Here is a 20,552-nt window from a genome sequence, read left to right as displayed (position 1 = left end):
TACAAATCATATATGAACGACAATCTTTATTCTCTAGAGCCTCACTTTGTGATTGACTCAAATGCCCTTTGCTGACTCATAAGATGTGAATAATTTGTAGATGTCTCTACAAATTCAATCCAGACTCAGAAAAAATATTTGTGAGTATTGGGGATATTAAATAATTATTTTTAAAACCGTAAAGGCAATTCCAAAAGGGAGGCTTTGTAGTTTGTGCAATTATGTCCTTAGTTTAAGTACATAACCTTTCTTTTGTAAATTTATCTTTATTATTGAAAGTATTACAGATGTCCACTTTCTGCCCCCTTAACCCCTTCTAGCCAACACCTGCACCCTGTTCCCGGCCTTCACCACGCTATCTGAAAGAAACAGACCTTGTAACATGTATACATTTTACTCTTTTTTAAAGCCAGTAACTTATTTATATTAATTTGTCATAATTTATGCAATTCAATATATTTCAGTTCTCAGAATTGATGAACCATTGCTGGAATAATTGTCTAAATACTTAACAACTGATATTGCATTGTCAAGAACCATTCAGAATGAACAATACTAGTAAACAATCAAAACTGGTTTATAGTCATAATACTTTATACAACTATGAATATTATCCCTGAATTAATATATCTTTGGTTAATATGCCTTTAAAGTTTTCAAGGTGTCCCTCCTATTAGTACAATATTATTTTTCATAATTGCCATCAGGTAAATAAAATTGCTTCTAACACAGGGCTTAACACGACAAAACCAAATTTTAAAATATAGCTGTTTATTTTGTTTGTCTTTTTTAAAGATAAGGTATAAAACAATCCCTGTGAATCTCTAAAAATTTTCCTTTACAATTTTCTAGAGTTAAGGATTAAATGAAATGCAACTCAGGCCTGCAAAGACTACACATGTGTGTATTTATTAATATACATGTGTAACTAAAGCTCTCAAAACTCTTTAGAATGGGAGAAATGGAACAAAACTCATAGTTCTGTGATGATTAAAAGGGAAAGCACCTTGCCCAGCTTTTAGAATCTGGAGTATAATTTACTTCATTCCAGGTATTAGTCATAGACTGGGGTCCACAATCTGATTTCCTTTAGTTTTCCAGTTCCTTTCTCCAGTACCAGAGAGGCCCATATTCTACTCGAGGACAAAACGGTTTCGCATACACAAAAGGGCCACTCAAGAGGAGGGATAAATAATGGGACTATAAATAATTGAGCAGGGTCATCTGGTCACCTTTTCCCTTATATTTTAGCCTCTCTCCTTGTCGCTTTCTTTCTCAGGAAATTGATGTGGTAGAAAGGACTTGCTTTTAGGAGGAGAAACTTAGATTGGCTCTGCCATATGCCTTAGATGATAAAAGAGGTTAGCTTGCTTCCTTCTATTCTTATTTCAGTTTCTAATCAGGCTGGGACTTAAAATAAATGGCAGAAATAAGGGTCCTGCAGGTGCTCACATAATTCATACTGAGGTGTAGGGTTGGAGTCTCCAATCCCATTAGGAATGTACAGGCATCTAGAATACCCCCTTGTGCATAAGACACATCAAAAACCTGACAGATAATAGTAGGGGTATTCTCTTTTCCTTTCTTCTTTCAGAGACAACAAATTGACAACTAGTGACAGGATTCTGTGTCTTAGCACTGAGTCAAACACTGTCAAGTGGTCATTAATGGGATTATTTCAATATTCATAGAAAATGGGTCACTTCTCCTAATAGACCATAAATCAATATGAAACTGAATACTATTAGTAAAACGAGAGGCAGAATAACATGATGTTTAAATTCTGGTCTCTGGACTTAGACGGCTTTGAACTCTGACATCACATTTGATCAGCCAGGTGTCTCTGTGCTTGCTGTTATCTTTTTGTCCCAGTTTCCTTCTCTGTAAAAAGGGGAAAAACTAACAATCTCACTGAGCTGGAGGGAAGATTAAATGGGTTTTTAGATGAGCCAACTAGATAGCTCCATGGACATTAGTGAAGAGGACTAGTCCAGAGCGTGGTGGGCTGAGGTTGCCTCACTACTGAGGTAACTCTACTTCTGCAATTATTTTCCTGTAGAGTCAGATGTTAAGTATTTTAGGCTTCACAGGCCATATGGTCTCTGTTGCAAATACCCAGTTCTGCTGCTGTGGTGTGAAACCAGGCTTAGAATCTATGCAAATGAGTGGGTGTGGCAAATGAGAGTTTTCCATTAAAACTCTATCTGAACACAGGTCAGGCTGGCCCATGGGCTAGAGCTTGGCAATCTTTTCTCTACCTACTGTCCTTTTTTTTTCTTTTTTTAAAATATATTTTATTGATTTTCCACAGAGAGGAAGGAAGAGGGATAGAGAGCTAGAAACATCGATGAGAGAGAAACATCGACCAGCTGCCTCCTGCACACCCCCCACCAGGGATGTGCCCGCAACCAATGTACATGCCCTTGACCGGAATCGAACCTGGGACCTTTCAGTCCGCAGACCGACGATCTATCCACTGAGCCAAACCGGTTTCGGCCCTACTGTCCTTTTGAATGGCAAGATTTTTTTCCCCACTCTGGTTGGTAGGGATAAAAACCATTCCTAGGCTTGTGTGAGCTCTGGGGAAGTTTCCTTTTAATTCCAGACAGAATTTTCCCTGGCCTTATCTTAGCAGATACTGATTTCTATTCAGCTAAAGACGAGCAGACCTTCTGCAAATTTCCAGAGCTCTCTCTCTCTCTGTGTGCTGCTCTCTTCTGTTCTGTCCTCTGCCCTGCAAACTCTGGCTTTCTGGCTGCCCTGGGCTGCCCCCTCTGTCTCCTCAACTCTGAGAGACCGCAGGGTTTCCCTGTGGTTTCATCTGTCCTGAGCTGTGACCTAGAAACTCTCAAAGCAGTATTCTGGGGCTTTCGTAGGGCTCCTCTCACTGACTGCCCTCTCTCAGGTACCACTGTTTTTCATTGCCCAATATTTGATGTCTGAAAAAAAAACACACCATTTCATATATTTTATCTGTTTTTCCTTTTTAGTTGTTTCAAGTAGTGGGGTAAATCTGGTCCCCGTTATTTTATCTTGGAAGTGGAAATCCTAATAGGTTTTGCTTATTCCACATTCAAGGAACTGAGGCTCAGAAATGTTTAGAAATTTCACCAAGTCCATTCAGCTAATAAGTATTAGAGACAAAATTCAAAACCAGGGCTTCTCTAATTTCTAAATGAGTACTTTTCCCGTTAAGGTGCAGTGTGTCCATCAGAAAGAATTTACAATCTGCCTTTTAAACACACAAGGATGAATAGTAAGTAGCCTTTACTAACAAAACACAAAACAATAAATTCATTTTGAACCAACAATTTTGGGAGGATGTTACTATATTTTGAAAAATTATGGAGGGGTCATATACTTTTCATATTTTCCAATGGGGCCACCCCTCCCCCCATTTCATAATTTTTATTGTGGTTTTGCTTGTGGAGAATATTTAGGTTTTTCTCAAGTAGTAGGAAACCTTGCCCCTTTTGATGATCTGATTCTAATAAGCTTTCCACTGAAAGTCCTCATCTGGCTCAAACTTTAGTTCCTGCATTGTCTAGGGATGTGACTTTACAAACGTACCGAAATTATCTTTGACAGAGGAGACAAATGCATGTGTTGCTAAACTACATAAACATGAGGCAGTGAGAAATGTAGAAGTGTAAGTATAAATTCTCACAGTTCATTTTTATTACTTCACACAATTCCATTTAACATTTTCTGAAATTGTAATAAATTGTTGAATGATAAAACATATGGCATTTGAGTATGCCAAGTGAGAGATATTGTTTAGATAGTGAATATTTGCAGAAATGTGTAGCATTATATTACCAGGAGGCTCTCTGTTTAATGAGAAAGGAACACTTATCCTTTTACAAATATACAAGTTATAAATATGTACTAATATATGTATATATCTGTAAACACTGATAATCTGTTTGTCACAAGCAATGTATTTGCAAATATAACATTATGTAAATAATGCTATGCCATATGCAACTCCACTTCTAAATGTGTGAGAAGCAGATTTCTTACACTAACAGAAAAGCTAATCTCTAGACAGTGATTCATACGTCTTTAAACCTTTTGATTTTAATATATTGTATATGTACTGTTATATGCAACCTTACCTCTTAGTTAAGCATTTAAATTATTTTTACTATTACATGAAAATGAGGTTTGTTTTAATATCTATTCATTAGTGTTTTATAATTTCATTAGAAACTTCCTACACTATCACACAACCTTAGGCATCTTATTTGTACAACAAAATAGACATACATTCTTATCATCCATGAAGTGATTGGAATGACTTTCTGAGATCCCTCCCTAGCTAGAAATACCATGGAAGGTGATTGTACTAGGATTTCCACATTATAGGATATACATTATCCCTTTGAAACACATCAGAACACTATAAAAAATGATCTCCTCCATGGAGAATCTTAGTTCAGAGAGATTAAATAATTTGCTTATGATCTAAGAGATGCTGAAGACCTAAGGCTTGGAATTACAATATATATTCTTTTACTATATCACTGGTTTTCTAATATTTTTATCAAAGATACATTTTTAAAATGATACACTATGAGAAATAACAAATTTAAAAGATAAAGTAGTATTTTTAGTAGTACATATTTACTTTTATAAATTCAAAATGAAAAAAATTACTTATGTGCTTAAAAAATCATGAGTCAATTTTGATATACATAAAAATTTGAAGTCAAATGTTATGGATAACAGTTTCAGCCTTTTAATGATCTCTACCCCAATTTATTTCTATACTGTGTTGAATGTGCAGTGACAAGTAACCCCTTATTTATAAAGATAAGTCATTGTATATGGAAGTAGTTCCTTTTTTCCCCTTTTATTTATCTTTTTATTTCTTTATTGATTAAGGTGTTACATATGTGTCCTTATTTTCCCATTAACCCCCCCTCCCCATCCCTCCAACTCATGCCCTCACCCCCTGTTGTCTGTGTCCATTGGTTAGGCTTATATGCAAGCATACAAGTTCTTTTTTTATTTTTTATTTTTTTACTGGTTATTCTTTTTTTTTTTTCTGGTTATTCTTTAATATACATTTTTATTGATTTCAGAGAGAAAGTAGAGGGAGAGAGAGATAGAAAAATTAATGATGAGAGAGAATCATTGATTGGCTGCCTTTTGCATGCCCCACACTAGGGATTTACCCTTGACTGGAAAGGAACCTGGGACTGCAGGCCGATGCTCTAACCACTAAGCAATACCAGCTGGGGTGGTGGAAGCAGCTCTTTTAAACAGAACACCTCATAATCTCAAGATGCTTTTCAATTAAATTGATCCAGAAACATAAAAAATGATTGAAATTTTTGTTTATCTGATATTAATTTAGAATTTTGAACAACTTACATTCCTGATATTAAGTACCTAATAATGCTATCCATATTTCCATATGTATTTTATGATATTAATAGAGGCCCGGTGCACGGATTTGGGCATCAGTGGGGTCCCTTGGCCTGGCCTGCAGGGATCAGTGGACCTCCGTGCTGGCAAAGCCCGTCCTTACCTGCCAGCTTGTTGGGCTCCAGCCCGCAGTCTGACGATCCTGCACAGTGAGAAGTAGTGCGCGAAGCAGCAGGTGGCTGGAGAGGAGTGCAAGCCCAGGCTGGGTGCCTCGTCACTCCTGCTCACCCCGGCCCCACTACGCTGCTGCCCCCTGCGGCTTGTGCACGCAGTGGGAGTGTCCTCCGGAGAGGCTCCCACAGCTGCAGCTATCCTAGCCAGCTGTCAGCGCAGTACTGGTGCCCATCTGTCAGCTGAGTGGCACTCCCACTGTGGGAGCGCACTGACCACCAGGAGGCAGCTCCTGCATTGAGCGTCTGCCCCCTGGTGGTCAGTGTGCATCATTGCTACCAGCCGGTCGTCCAGTCGTCCAGTCATCTGGTTGCTTATGTGTTTATAAATATATAAACTAGAGACCCGGTGCATGAAAGTTCATGCACTGGAGGGGGGTCCCTCAGCCTGGCCTGCCCCCTCTCACAGTCCGGGAGCCCTCAGTGGCAGGAGGCAACCTGGCAATCAGGGGAAGGTGACGCCCCATCACACCTCTGTTGCTGCCACTGCTGGCAGCGCAAGCCTCGGCTGGTCCTGGTTACCTGAGCCTTGGGCGGCCCTGGGCGGCTGGGCAGCCACTATCTGAGGCTTGCCTGCACCTTGGGCTGGCCCTGGGCAGCTGAGCAGCCAACATCTGAGGGTTGCCTGCACCTCAGGCGTCAGCTGGGCAGCCACCATCCAAGGCTTGCCTGTGCCACGGGCCAGCCCTGGGGAGCTGAGGGGGGGACTGGGGGACTCTGGAGGCAGGCACACAGAGTGGCCAGGCCTGCCTGGGGTGGGCCCGGCTTTGCCACTTGCCTGCCACCCCAGCGGGGCTGAGGGAACTGGGCACCACCATCTTGTGGCTGTGGGCGCCACCATCTTTGAGGGCATGGCAGTCAATTAGCATATTCCCTCCTTATTGGCTGTGGGCACCACCATCTTTGAGGGTGGGGCAATCAATTAGCATATTCCCTTCTTATTGGCTGTGGGCGCCACCATCTTTGCGATGGTGTGAGTGTCAATTAGCATATTCCCTCTTTATTAAATAGGATATATAGATGATGACATTACATGTATGTTTTAAATGACTTTTTCTCAGGTTGAAGGACATAGCCGAGGCAGCAGACCAGAATCTGTCTCAGAGTAAAGTTGTGACAAATAATGTCCTAGATGTGTATAACAGCACAATTTAATTCTGTCAGAATTTTAACCTGGAAACATGAGTTGACACAACTAATGTGAGTCTTCAATAAATGTTAATTATTGTCAAGAGTTTTAATTATTCCTGCATTTCCTGAAAAATGATTGTAAATAAAAGTATGTCAAATAGAAGTGCATTTTGAGCTTATAAAATTAGATATGATCTTATCCTCATAGTCCAAATATTTTCGATATAATTTTGTTGTACTCTTTCACATAAATATTTTTCCTGAATAAATGCAGATTAGAAGAGATCTATGCGTTCCTATCCATATTTTGATTTTGTTCTGCTCTTGACTTACACTTCTTTACTTCCTAAAGACGAACATAATTTCTGGTGTTTGTGATTTTCAGGTCTCTGTTCAAGCCCTCATTAGAGCTTGTGTTTGCTCTCCTTTGTTCCTTCAACATTTGATAATTTCAACCTTTTAAAATCTCTATCATTTAAATGTCTGTGACAGAAGCACAAATTTCTCATTATTAAATGAGAAAAAAGCTCATGACATTAATTTTTTCAAACAGAATTAAAGTTAATTATAGTATGTCTTTTTTTTTTTTTTGTCTGATGAGGTTATAGTATGTTTCTTAAAGAAATGGTCAAAGGGATGGGAAGGTTAAGTTGAAATTATATGCCCTCAAGTATTCAATGTTTTGATTATGTACCCCTGCACTTATTGCAGCACAATTCACAATGACCAAGACATGGAAACAACCAAAGTGTCCTTCAATAGATGATTGGATAAAAAGATGTGATACATATGTACAATGGAATACTACTCAGCCATAAGAAAAGATGAAATATTGCCATTTGTGATAACATGGACGGAGCTTGACAATATTATGTTAAGTGAAATAAGTCAGTCAGAAAAAAAGCTAATAACCATATGATTTCACTAATATGTGGGATATAAAACTGAAATTCATAGACACAGACAACAGAGGGAAAGGGGTGGATGGGTAGCAAAGGGTAAACAGGGCCAAATATGTGGTGATGAAAGATGATTTTATTTTGTGTGGTGGGCACACAATGCAACATACACATCATGTATCATAGATTTGTACACTTGACAACTATATAATGTTATTAACCAATGTTACTCCAAGAAATTTACTTTAAAAGAGAAATTTATGTCCTCAAACTGATGAAGTGGTTTCATTAATAGGGTCCCTGTTTAAACTCTTTGACTTTTAAGTTTCTTATTGTTCTGCCCCTGATCCTCATACTTTAATATTAGTGAATTACCAAGAATATAACAGTCATGGAGAGAAAAATAGGTTTGTTTTTCTAAAGACTTTAAGATGATATTGTTGTATAATAAGATTATATTTATTTAAAATCAGGTATTATATTTATTTAAAATCAGGTTTACCTGACTAAGTATAGAGAAGAAATTTCAGGCTGTATGACAAGGACAGTAAAAAGCAAGTGGAGACATTTTTAATAATGCAAGTAAAATATATATCTATTATTGATTGCACAGCATTTCAAAACACCTTTAATTTATATTATTATAAAGTATTACTAAAAGTTTTGAAATTTTAGGGTTCAAAATTCAAGAACATAAATACTTAGATGCTAGCTCAAATAATACAAAGGGATTTAAGGATGTGAAATGTTTGTGAAAACCAAATTAAAACCCCTTTAGCACTATGATGTCAAGGTAAAATTTGTCTATTGAAAATATAAATTTAAATCAATAGGCTGTCACATTATAAAATGAAATTCTCATAGTTGGATATACTTTATTATTCTGTATAGAATTTTAAAAAATATTTTTGAATTCGACTGGACCATAAATGTCTTAATGTCTAAAACATGTTTAAAGAAGCCATTCTTATTAGCATGGTTCATATACTAATATGTAACAGGAACACAGCTTAATGTTTTTTAAGAAGGCAAACTTACTGTATTCTAAATCTCAGCTGTGTGATGTAAATATCATGAAACCAGTGTCACAAACACACAATTGTTGTAAGTCTCTATAATTACTAAAAACTTTCTGGACCACAGAATTAATATGGACTATTTTTAAATGAAACATTATATATATTTCTTTATCTAAAATAGTTATATCTATAACTATCTATCTACCACAATTACTATCGAATATTTTAAAAATTCTCAAAACTTAAAAAAATTTAAAACACGTATCACACTAGCAAAGAAAAGTTATATTATCCAATAACATATATACATTTTTACTTAGAAAAGGCTATAATTAAAAATAAAGATATAACTGCAATTTTAACCTTCTAAATAGACGACTGATACTAATGTGTGTTCATATCAGTTGTTATACTATTTATCATCAGCAAGGATAAACACAATCAAATAATTGCACAGAGCATATAATTGCAACAATAAGATGAATATACATATATTACAAATAAATTGTAAAATCTAAAGAATCTGGGGTAATTTGGCAAATTTAAATTATTCCATTAAAATGTTTCCATTTTATCTTGCCAACCTTTTGTTCTTCTTTACTCTCGGCCACTTTGCCTTCAGAAAAAAAACAATTTACTTACCTTGGATGGTGACTTTAAGGGATATAGGCTCCAAGGTTTTACATGGTGCTGCTAGGAACTTGTGTTATATACATTTACACACACTTACCTCCTCTATTTTCCTTCCTTCACATATAAGATAGATATGTTTTCATAATCTGACATATGATACAAAATGTAATGAAATATAACACAATATATTCTAATATAACAGTAAGAACAGAAATTTACATAGGAGAAAACACCAAAAAAAACACTAAAGTGGAAACAGTTGTTAGACTGGTCACAAGTACTAAACAAAATCCTACCTGATGAATCAAATTTCACCTCATTGCCAGGACTTGGACCAACATCAATAGACACAATTGGTAAGAGTTTCCGAAAGTCCCATAGTTTTGTGACCCCACAGGAATCGCAGGATGCTATCATGTGACCCTTTAAAAAATATAAAAAGAAAGAAATGCATTTACATATATATAAAAATATGTAGTAACTCACACACAAAAGAGATACATGTTATAATTTTATTAAGTCCACAAGAATACATTCCTCTAAACTAAAAGTCATTCATTATACCTTTGTCTGAAACATAATTGCTATAAAATAGTAATTTAAGTACTATATAAAATTATATAATACATTTTGGAATATTATGTTTTAGGAAATCATTCATTTTGATTAATTTAATTATATCAGAAGATGTAGTAAAACAAAAATACACACACCCATGTAGTTTATGGACATATACACATATCATGTTGGGTGGGGTTAAAAAGTAGACTTACAGTTATTTGTATGGAAAATAATACAATTATTGATAAATAATAACACAAGAATAAACTCTGTGTTTCATGAACTCACAACTGTAAACCTACTTTTGCCATACCCTGTGTCATATATGTGATCTACACCTAAAAACTATATACATGAAAACATTGTACTAAAAGGGGGGGCACCTTACTTTATACGCTGTAATTAGTACTAATACTTTAATATCTCAAGTAGAGTGAAAAAACAGAGCTAGGAAAACAAACACGAAAGAAGAGTTTTTAATCACTGAAGGTAGAATCACTAGGGCCAGGTGAAATTGATGACAAGGAAACAGTGTCTGTTGTGGTCATTTAGACAAAATTACTAGACACATTTGGGGCTTTTGGGTTATATGCGTTAGGATAAGGGTGAAGGTAATTGGATAAAGGAGGTGAAAAACAAAAGGAAGGGTGAATGCATTCAAGTGTTATGGAAACAGGAATGGGTGTTTTCCCAATGTAGAAGCACCAGCACGGATGCACCAGGTCCAAGCTTAAGGTTTATTCACTCCTCATGCTGGCCTCTCAGATGTTTATTGAGCATCTACTTCCTGTCAGGGACCAGGATATAGTGATGAGTAACAGGGGTTTCTGTTCTCCAGCAATTCATAATATATACTCATTCTCATCATTCTGCCATCTAAATTCTCTCTACTCAGCAATTAAATATGAGTATTGGCCACATCAGGCCTATAAATAATGTTTATGATGTCAGTATACTGTTTGCCATTCAATATACAGTATCTCTTTCAGCTTTGGCTTACTTTTTTAATGTCAAGTAAAAAGTATACTCATTTTCTTCCTAAATATTCTAAAATGTTAAAGATAATAACTTGATTATTGTACAATTCTCCTTCTTACCATTTTTAGTTAGCTCACATAATTTTTCTCATTTACTCCTTGATTTCTATCCTTTTTCTTAAAAATGTGCTTATGTTACATTCCAAGTGGACTCTGCTTTTCCCTAAACATACCAGAAATGCAACAAATGCCATTAGTTTTAAAAGTCTATGATTGTGCCCTAACCGGTTTGGCTCAGTGGATAGAGCATCGGCTTGCGGACTCAAGAGTCCCAGGTTCAATTCCAGTCAAGGGCATGTACCTTGGTTGCAGGCACATACCCAGTAGGGAGTGTGCAGGAGGCAGCTGATCAATGTTTCTCTCTCATCGATGTTTCTAACTCTCTATCCCTCTCCCTTCCTCCCTGTAAAAAATCAATACAATATATTTTAAAAAATAAATAAAATAAAATTCTATGATTGTAATCACAAGTGACGCAATACAACAACCTTGTCCCCAGTTTCATAAATAGGATGTTTAATCTTTTTTATTACTTTAAAGGAACATGGAGAACTTGGAATGTTTTCAGATATGTAAACATGTAATATAATAATTGTAAAGAATCAGTGAATTTAATTTTCAGAAGGAAAGTTATCAGGATTATAAGAAATATTAATGTTAGAATTTAGAAAAAAATATTTCCAGATATAAAGGCTTTTAAAGATTTTTCAGAAGGGATATTTTTTTTTTCAATTCAAAGAACAGAATACATTTAATTTAGAAGCAGTTTACATAAAAGGCAGGTTATGGACTTGATTGACTTTTCTTTTCTGGGTGCTATAAACTAAAGATAATCTTAAAGTGTGCTATATACCACTGAACATTACAATTTGAGGAACTACACTTATAAATATAAATATTTCAATCACTCTTGGTGTGAAAATAAGTATTTAAATTTTAACATTTTACTTTTACTATTGTCAAATGACCAATGTTAAAGTATTTGATAATATTACTTTATTAAGTGTTTTAAATGAATCAAGTGCTGTGCTAAATGCTTATTAATAAAAGAATATATATTGTTTTAGACCATTTTGAATAACACCATTTAGCCATGGCAAAGTATACAGTAGGTAAAATAAATATAATAACTTATTAAGTGATAGAAATAAGTTTGTGTTCATATTTGATAACAAATACATATTTGGTAGTGAAGGTACAACTTAGCTGCATTTCCAGTTAGCCAATGAGGCAGAGGCAGTGCCTATGGCCGTGTAGATATCAAAAAATATTGGTGAAACCAATAGATGATGAATGCCTCAATAGAGCTTATCTAGTTTTACTTTAGTCCAAGTCCTTCCATAACATTCTTAGAGTAAATATTAGTTCTAACCATGATAGTTCTGAATCACTTAGAAAGTAATCAAGAGCTAGACAATATAGAACCAAAAACTTGGAATATCCTCAAGACACAATGTCCCTCTTCCTCCCTCATGCAAAATGGAAGCCCTTCTGCTAATAAATCTCCTGCCATAGGGCACTAGAAGATACTAGAATATTGCTCATCTGAACAACATAGTGGGAGTTTGTGGGATCTAGAGGTGGAGAGGAGAGATGTAGGAAAGGGACTCCCTGGCGAAAAACAATTTTTTTTATCTAAAACTTGTTTAGGTAAGAAAAACAATGGCTAGCTATAGTTATGTGCTAAACCTAAATGAAGAAAGGTAGACTTCAAATAAAATGTTTTTTAGAGATATTTTATAAGGTGCAATAATCCCATTTTACAGATGAGAAAAATGAGGTTTAAAGAGGTCAAGTGACTTTCCTAAAATTACCCAGAGAGAATGAATTGGGGAGAGAATTCAAGCATAGGTCTGGTTGACTTCAGAGTCTGTGATTTTAACAATAATGTTCTATTTCTTGAAAAACATACCATAATATATCACAAATGTTTACATATATTGAATATATTTCCCCTTTAGGATACATTTAAATAAGTCAATAACTTAGATCAATACGTGTCAAAAAGATGGTTCTCACAATATTATTTATAACATGAAGCAGTAGAAATGTAAGAAAATGATTTTCAATGGATGCCTATATAGATAGACATGCATGCATAAATACATACATATTTAAAACTGTAATATTACATAACAAAACTATTATTTAGTCTGGCCAGCATGACTCAGTGGTTGAGCGTCCACCTATGAACCAGGAGGTCATGGTTTGATTCCCAGTCAGGGCACATGCCCAGGTTGCGGGCTAGATCTCTAGTGTGGGGCATTCAGGAGGCAGGTGATCAATGATTCAATGTTTCTATCTCTCTTTCTCTCTCCCTTCCTCTCTGAAATCAATAAAAAATATAATTAAAAAAATAAAAAGCATTATTATTTTAACTATTATAATGGCATTTCCAAAAATTGTAAATGCAAGGGAAAACATACATATGCAATTCAATGAAGAAAGCAGCAAACACAATTGTTTATACTTTCTGATACACACATAAGCATATGTTGAAAATCAGAGTTGTGGGAACTAAGTCAGAAATGATTATCTTTAGGTGGTAGGATAAATCATTTTTATTTTATTTGATCCTCTTAGCATTTTTAAAATTCAAATTTAATGGAGTTAGCATATACTAATTGTTATAATCAGAAAAGCATTTTAAATAAATAAATAAATAATGAAATCAAAACATCATACACAATACCTGTCAAGTATTAATTTTATAACTTAAAATTCTACTATGTAAAATGGGCAAGAAAGAGGGTTCATCAAGCAAATGGCAGGAACATTAAGCCCTAAAACATCAGCTGCTTTCAATATGTGAAGGTAATGACCTGAAACTTGGTATTAAGGTATAACTACGGTAAAATGTTTAGGCTCATTAGCAGAAAAATTAGTATTTCAAACATTTTTAGTATACTGATACATTAGTGTGTCTCTTAGGACAGGCCTGTGCAGTGTTAAGGATTAGCTCATTACACCCTTTCCTCAGTACTCTAATGGCACAAATAAGGCAAAGAAATATGGAATTAGAATGGGAATAGAAAGTAAAATTTGGGAATGCTCAAGTTTAAGGCTAAAGAAGAAGGGAATATAAAGCATTGGAAAGATGTAGATGAGGTTGCTGATATCAGTACATAATTCTTTCCTATGCTATTGTCAATCTAATAGGCATTAATAATTTATATCACCAATCATGTCCCAGGTATATGGAAGCTTGACATCTCAAAAATAGTTACTTATCATCTATAATATGCAACACTTTGCTACATAATCACAATAACTTGTGCAAAGGGATTTATATTTATTATCTCATTTAATCCTTCATCTTTAAAGTTAAATTATATGGCCCTATTATTCAGATGAGAAATAATGAGAAATAAAAGACTTGCAATGTTATAAAGCTTGCCCAAAGTCATTGTGTTAGTAAAACAGACCCAGGATTCAAACCCAGCCAAACTGAATTAAGTGTCCAAGCTTTTAAGCTCTTAAGGAGAAAAATATTTTGCATGCCTTGACTTAGATGCTTTGGGGAATGGAATCCAATGAAATAGTACTTAGGTGCTTCAAGCACATATTCTGTTATGAAGGCAGAACACCCTGAAAGAACTACCAGTACTTTAACAAAACATCGACAAATATGTGCTAGCAAAGAACAAATTGAACAAGCAGGCTCGATCCCCAGCCCTAGTCGGGGGCACATACAGGAGGCAACCAATCCATGTCACTCTCTCACATGGATGTTTCTGTTTTTCCCTTTCCCTTCAACTCTCTCTAAAAATCAATGGAAAAATATCCTCAGGTGAGGATTAACAAATAAAACAAACAAACAAACAAACAAAAAAAGATGATGACACTTCTTTTTTTTAAGGACTCTGATAGAATCATTTGTCATTTATTAACTATTGACCAGGCAAGCATTCCCTGTTAGAGTGGCCTAGTGCCAGGTGATGGAGTGTGGGGAGGGAGAGAGAGGGAGAGAGGACAGGAAAGATGCAGGACAGAAAAGAATAAGACGTGATCCTAGACCTTAATGAGTGATAGAGTCATCTTGCTCAAAGTAATTTATAAACCTCCTAAGTGAAATGAAATGTATTGTCCTACAACTACATTTTATAAATATTTATACACATGATTCATGCACCGGTGGGGTCCCTAGGCCTGGCCTGTGCTCTCTCACAATCTGGGACTCCACGGGGGATGTTGGATAGCTGGTTACGGCTCAATCCCCGCAGGCCTGATCCAGACAGGAGGGAGCCTGTGTCCCTGGTGGTCAGTGACTGGTCGTTCTGTCGCTTAGGCTTTTACATACATAGATAAGAATAAAGTAGATGTAGGCGAAATCTCCTCTTCAACACACAGAGTGTTTTCTTCCCCAAACCCTTCACCCCTGGTGGGACCACTATTCTGTTTGTTAACTTGAGCTCAGCTCACTGCTTCTCTGCTCTTTCCATTGACCAAATCAAGTAATAGAACATTCTGTTTGGAGTTTGAAGTGAATAGTATGTGATACTGTTGGAGCAGCTTTTGCATTAATTTACATTAAAAAACTGGAGATCACAGGACCTCCTGGAGAGTGAAAGCTAGGTGCAATTGCTCCTGCATTTTAGTAGTATGCCAGGGATGACAATTTTATTGATACAGGCACATAAATTCATTAATCTGTTGTCCTTTATCAGGGGAGAAAATCAGTCCTTTTATATTCCCAGAGCAATCAAGGGGGCAAGGCAGGGGATGCAAATTAGAGAAGTACTAGTCTTCTCACAGTGACCAGAGGCCAGTGAGGGGCTCAGAACCTGAATGTCCATGTGAGCAGCTTACGTAGGTACACACCCCAAAATATCTAGTCAGATCTGTTTCTTTCCTGGTTGGAAAAAGTTATGATTCTTCTTCTTATTATTATTATTTACCTACATCAGTCCCACAAGTTATTTATAGAGTACTTACTAGGAATAGGGTACAAATACATATTTCCAATAATTTCAAAATAATCATTTCTAAAGTTCCTAAAGTGCTTACTAGGAACAGGGTACAAATTCACATTTCCAGTAATTTCAAAATGATCATTTCTAAAGTGCTTAGCTAGAGCTTTCAATATATATATGTATTTTACCTCTTCACGGTGAAATAAAACAAACCGTCTAGCAAAGATAGCAACAGCACCTTAATGACTTCTTCATTGCAGTCCCTTTTCCCTTTTGTCCTTCTGCTCCTTAATCATTGCAGACTATATTACATGTAGACCCACACAAATTCTGTTAAATCTGTTTTATTTATTATGATAGCAACCTAAGGATTACTCTATTTGGCAGAAGTCTCTTTTAAAGTGGCCAATTATTATTGATTAATATAGTGTGTACTGTAATAACATTGCTGGGATAAACTGCAATAAATTTATTTTCTTTTAATATGTACGTAAGTGCAGTTGCATAAAATCAGGGCAGTTCTATATACATAAAAATGATAATTTATGCATTGGTTTGTATCACCGTAATGTTTAAACTACTGAGGTTCAAGTTTATGATGATAAGCTATATTTAGCTATATAGATGTAGCTATATGGATGTGATTAGATAACATATTCTAAAAATCTATAGTTTGATTCATAAAAATGGGTTAGAGGTTAAGCTATATATATTTCACTAAAATTCATAGCCTTTCTAAGAACTATTGCTTTAGGCTGTGCTTCTGCTGGCACAGAATTTTTTTAGAAACTATTTTTTTTTTACTAAACAATATTTTCTTGAAGATATGAAACTTTATCCACAGGATGGAGAAAGAAAAGTTACAAACCCACAAAGGCACAGTCTATTTTTACTATTTTTAGATATGAAAAACCCATCATAATAGCAAAGCCATCTATAATTTAATGATTTGGTTTCTTTTGTAATTTTGTATTTGAATATGTAAACTGAAAAACAACTATTTTAAAGAAAAAATTCTACCCCTCGGCCTAAGAAAAGAGAAATTTTGAATACCTTTTTTCAATTCCCATATTAAGCCCCATCTTTGTGGTCTTAATTTTCTTATGTTGAGGTGGAACAAAATGTAGATGCAACCAGCATATAAGTTAGAAACAAAGGGATCTTTTGCTTCCCAACCACCCAGTACAAGTCAAGGAGTATTTGCAAACTATTAAAAAAATGAGTATTTAAACTTGAATACTTTAGGAAAAATAGAATAAAATTTGGTCTCTGAATGCAATCTAAACATAGCAGCTTATATTTCCTTAGTTGGAAAACTGGCGTTTTTAAAACAGCTGCTGAACTGAGGTGGAGTGAGAGGCAGAGCATGGTGGTGATGGACATGCTGGGCGCTAAGACCACTGTGAAATCTGCCAGCGGAAATTCTAGACCATGTGTGGGGAGAGGGAACTCTGAAAGCATCTTCCCTGTAGGGCCACGCTGCATACACAAATGACATTTCTGAAGAGGGGGCAGATTCTTCCGCTCTGCCTGTGGTGTTCACGTTAACCAGCAGCCACTTCTTGAAGTATGATTCACAGGGTCACATTCACCCACGAACACGCAATTAAGTGGGGAAAATTACATTAACGGGGATAATCAAGTTATCTTGTAATTATGTTTTTGAGTAAATTGGTGTGACAATTCTTTGTGCTGTAATTATGTGATTCAGAGATAATGGATGGTACATTAGACATTTTATCTATAAGTAAAACAATCTCTTTAAAAACTCAGGCTGTTATACCTATAGTATTTCAAACATTTTCAATCACATGCAAGTTTAGATTGACTATAATTAATCATGACTAGAGAAAATGTACAATTTTATATTGATATTGTGATATTATTTAGAACATTTTTGTCCTTGGAAAACTATTTAAATGAGACAGTTGTATTGGAAGACCCCTTGCTTAAATGGCCAAATGTTCTGAGCAGTGATATCATATTTTTATAAAAGTAATAAATATATTTTGAACTATTTTTGGCAGTACTATGCTCAGAATAAACATGGGAAGTCAGCAAAGTGTATTAAATTTGGAAATAATATTTTAAGATCAATATAGCATAAAATAAATGTATTCCTGTCATAGCAAGTGTTTTCTTAACTATGTACTCTTTTAAATGCCCATTGGGTTTTGATCGGCAGTAAATTTTTGATATTTCCTTATCAATAACTATTTATTGATTACCTCTGTACCAAGAATTATGCCAACAGCTATGGGGTAAGAAAACAAAAGAAGGTATTACTCAGCCAAAGAATCTACTATATTGCCCATAGTGGGACATTTTCTTTTTACATATAAACATTTTTGAAGCCAAAGATAATGCTTAGGATTACGCTAACATGGCTTCAAACATCCCACATTTTAACCAGTAACAATTTAGGTTAATAGTTATCTCTTACAGGTAAAATACTTCACCTGCTTAATCACCGGCTTTCTCCCTGTGTTCTGTGACTCATCACGCCACACTTCCACCACCTCAGGAGCTTGGTCTTTGCGGCTGCCTCTATTTGAATTTTTCCTTAAGATCACTGCAGGGGGCCTACCTGGTTTGGCTTAGTGGCTAGAGTGTTGGTCTGCGGACTGAAGGGTCCTGGGTTCGATTTCAGTCAAGGGCACATGTCTGGGTTGTGGGCTCAATCCCCAGTAGGGGGCTTGCAGGAGGCAGCCACTTGATGGTTCTCTCTCATTATTGATGTTTCTATATATATCTTTCTCTCCCTCTCCCTGCCTCTCTGAAATCAATAAAAATGTATTTTTAAAAAATCACTGTAGGGTTTTCTTGAATGGAATTCTCTCAGAGTCCCTCCCTGACCATCCTATCTAATAAAAAGGGAATATGCTAATTGACCCTCATGCCATTGCAGAGATGGTGGCACCCACAGCCAATAAGGAGGGAATATGCTAATTACTGCCCCGCCCTCAAAGATGGTGGCGTCCACAGCCACAAGATGGTGGTGTCCAGTCCCCTCAGCCCTACCGGGGCAGCAGGTACATGGCACGCCTACCTCCGGAGTACCCCAGTCCCCTCAGGGCCAACCCAAGGCACAGGCAAGCCTTGGATGGCAGCTGCCCAGCCGCCCAGGGCTGCCCAAGGCTCAAGTAATCAGGGCCGGCCAAGGCTTGCGCTGCAGACAGTGGCAGCAGCAGAGGTGTGATGGGGCATCATCTTCCCCTGATTGCTGGGTCGCCTCCCACCCCTGAGGGCTCCCGGACTGTGAGAGGGGGCAGGCCAGGCTGAGAGACTCCCTCTCCAGTGCATGAATTTTCGTGCAACGGGCCTCTAGTTCTATTATAAGTCCAACTCTCACCTCATTGCTCTTTTCACCCAAATTTATTCTGGTTAGATAACATTTATTATTCTTGAGACTATTCATTTGTTTACTTATTTTCTTTGGTTCTGAGCAAAATATAAAGTCCATAAGGACAGGAGTTGGTATTGTTCATTGCTGCACCCTCAATATTTAGAGCTGTGCTTGAAACATGGAAAGTGCTCAGTAAAAAGATGCTAAGTTAAAAGCCATGCTGAATTTTTCATATATGCCAAAAATATTATCATTCAAAAGATGTATATATATAGAAAACAAATTATTAATTTTATAGTAAAAGAGGAAATATGAAGATATATGACATCATCATGTTACTTCTAATTTTCATGGAACCATCAAGAAAATTACACATGATTGAATTCATCTTTATCCAACTGCATAAATTTCTAAAAGTTTAACATTGGGGGTAGGTGATATAATCTTAAATCTATTATTCTTTGTCATTTCCATTGTTAAATTCTAAGAATAAAACAAAGTAGAAATAAAGGGTAAAAACCTCTATCAATTTATTATATCTAAAAGTAATTTCTAATTAATTTGTATTTGATATTTGTACAAATTCTTTTTTTTATTTTCTTTAAATTTTCAATCAGAAATTATTTTATGATTTTAAGGCAAGGTTATTTCATAAATGATTAGTTAAAGGGTATTGTAGTATGAGATTAGTTTAAAAGACATAAAATTGATTTTTTAGATATGTAGGAACATTGAAATAATTCAAATATTTTATAAAATAAAATTAGCATGTTACAAATCCCTTAACTTTTTATTCTGTTGTTGTTTCCAATTTTCTCAAATATAACCTACTTTGGTGTTTTTTACCCTATATCTAAAAGTTTTGACTTATGCAATATCTAGTTGCAATAATGAATAAAACTGACATGAAATATCAATATTGGCCAGGCTAAATAGTAGTTGGCATCAAGTTGGATTGCTGAAGAAATAAACAAAATTGAAATGTTTTTGGTGTATAAGTACTGCCTGACATCATTTGTCCTTTAGAGGATCAATAGCTGCATGACCTAAATGTTATTTATATTGCTTTATATAAAGTAGCCAGAGAGACATGCTAAGTACTTTCTGTTTGAGATTGAATAACAAACACAATTAAAAAAAAAAATCAGAAATTGAGTTTCCTTTCCTAAAATGCTGTGAGGATAACTTTTCTAGGTAGGCAATTAATTGCAGGTACTTATTTGTCTGTGAGTTAAAGAAAATATAATATGAGTTAATTCATTTATGTCCATATTCAACCAACTTAGAAAAAGCAATTAACCTATCTCAGATCAAATGTAAAGCTCTTAACTGCCTAATTATTAAATGGTATATTCTAAATGTATAAATGACAAAATATTCCTACTGAGGCTTATATCCATTTTTAGCTCC

General features: G+C 35.6%; 1 protein-coding gene across 1 annotated transcript in view; it reads right to left on the bottom strand.

The window, feature by feature from the left end:
• LOC307106541 (sperm-associated antigen 16 protein-like) overlaps positions 1-20,552 on the bottom strand; it is a gene marked incomplete at its 3' end in the record, with an annotated part of 592,327 nt that overhangs the window by 186,070 nt on the left and 385,705 nt on the right. Inside the window, exon 7 of the mRNA XM_079783103.1 lies at positions 9,582-9,708. Coding sequence (XP_079639229.1) covers positions 9,582-9,708 — 127 coding nt within the window. The remainder of the gene's footprint in view (positions 1-9,581; positions 9,709-20,552) is intronic.

This window comes from Cnephaeus nilssonii, assembly GCF_951640355.1.
Source record: "Cnephaeus nilssonii genome assembly, chromosome: 10".
Classification (NCBI taxonomy): Eukaryota; Metazoa; Chordata; class Mammalia; order Chiroptera; family Vespertilionidae; genus Cnephaeus; species Cnephaeus nilssonii.
This window is presented reverse-complemented; position numbering and strand designations above follow the sequence as displayed.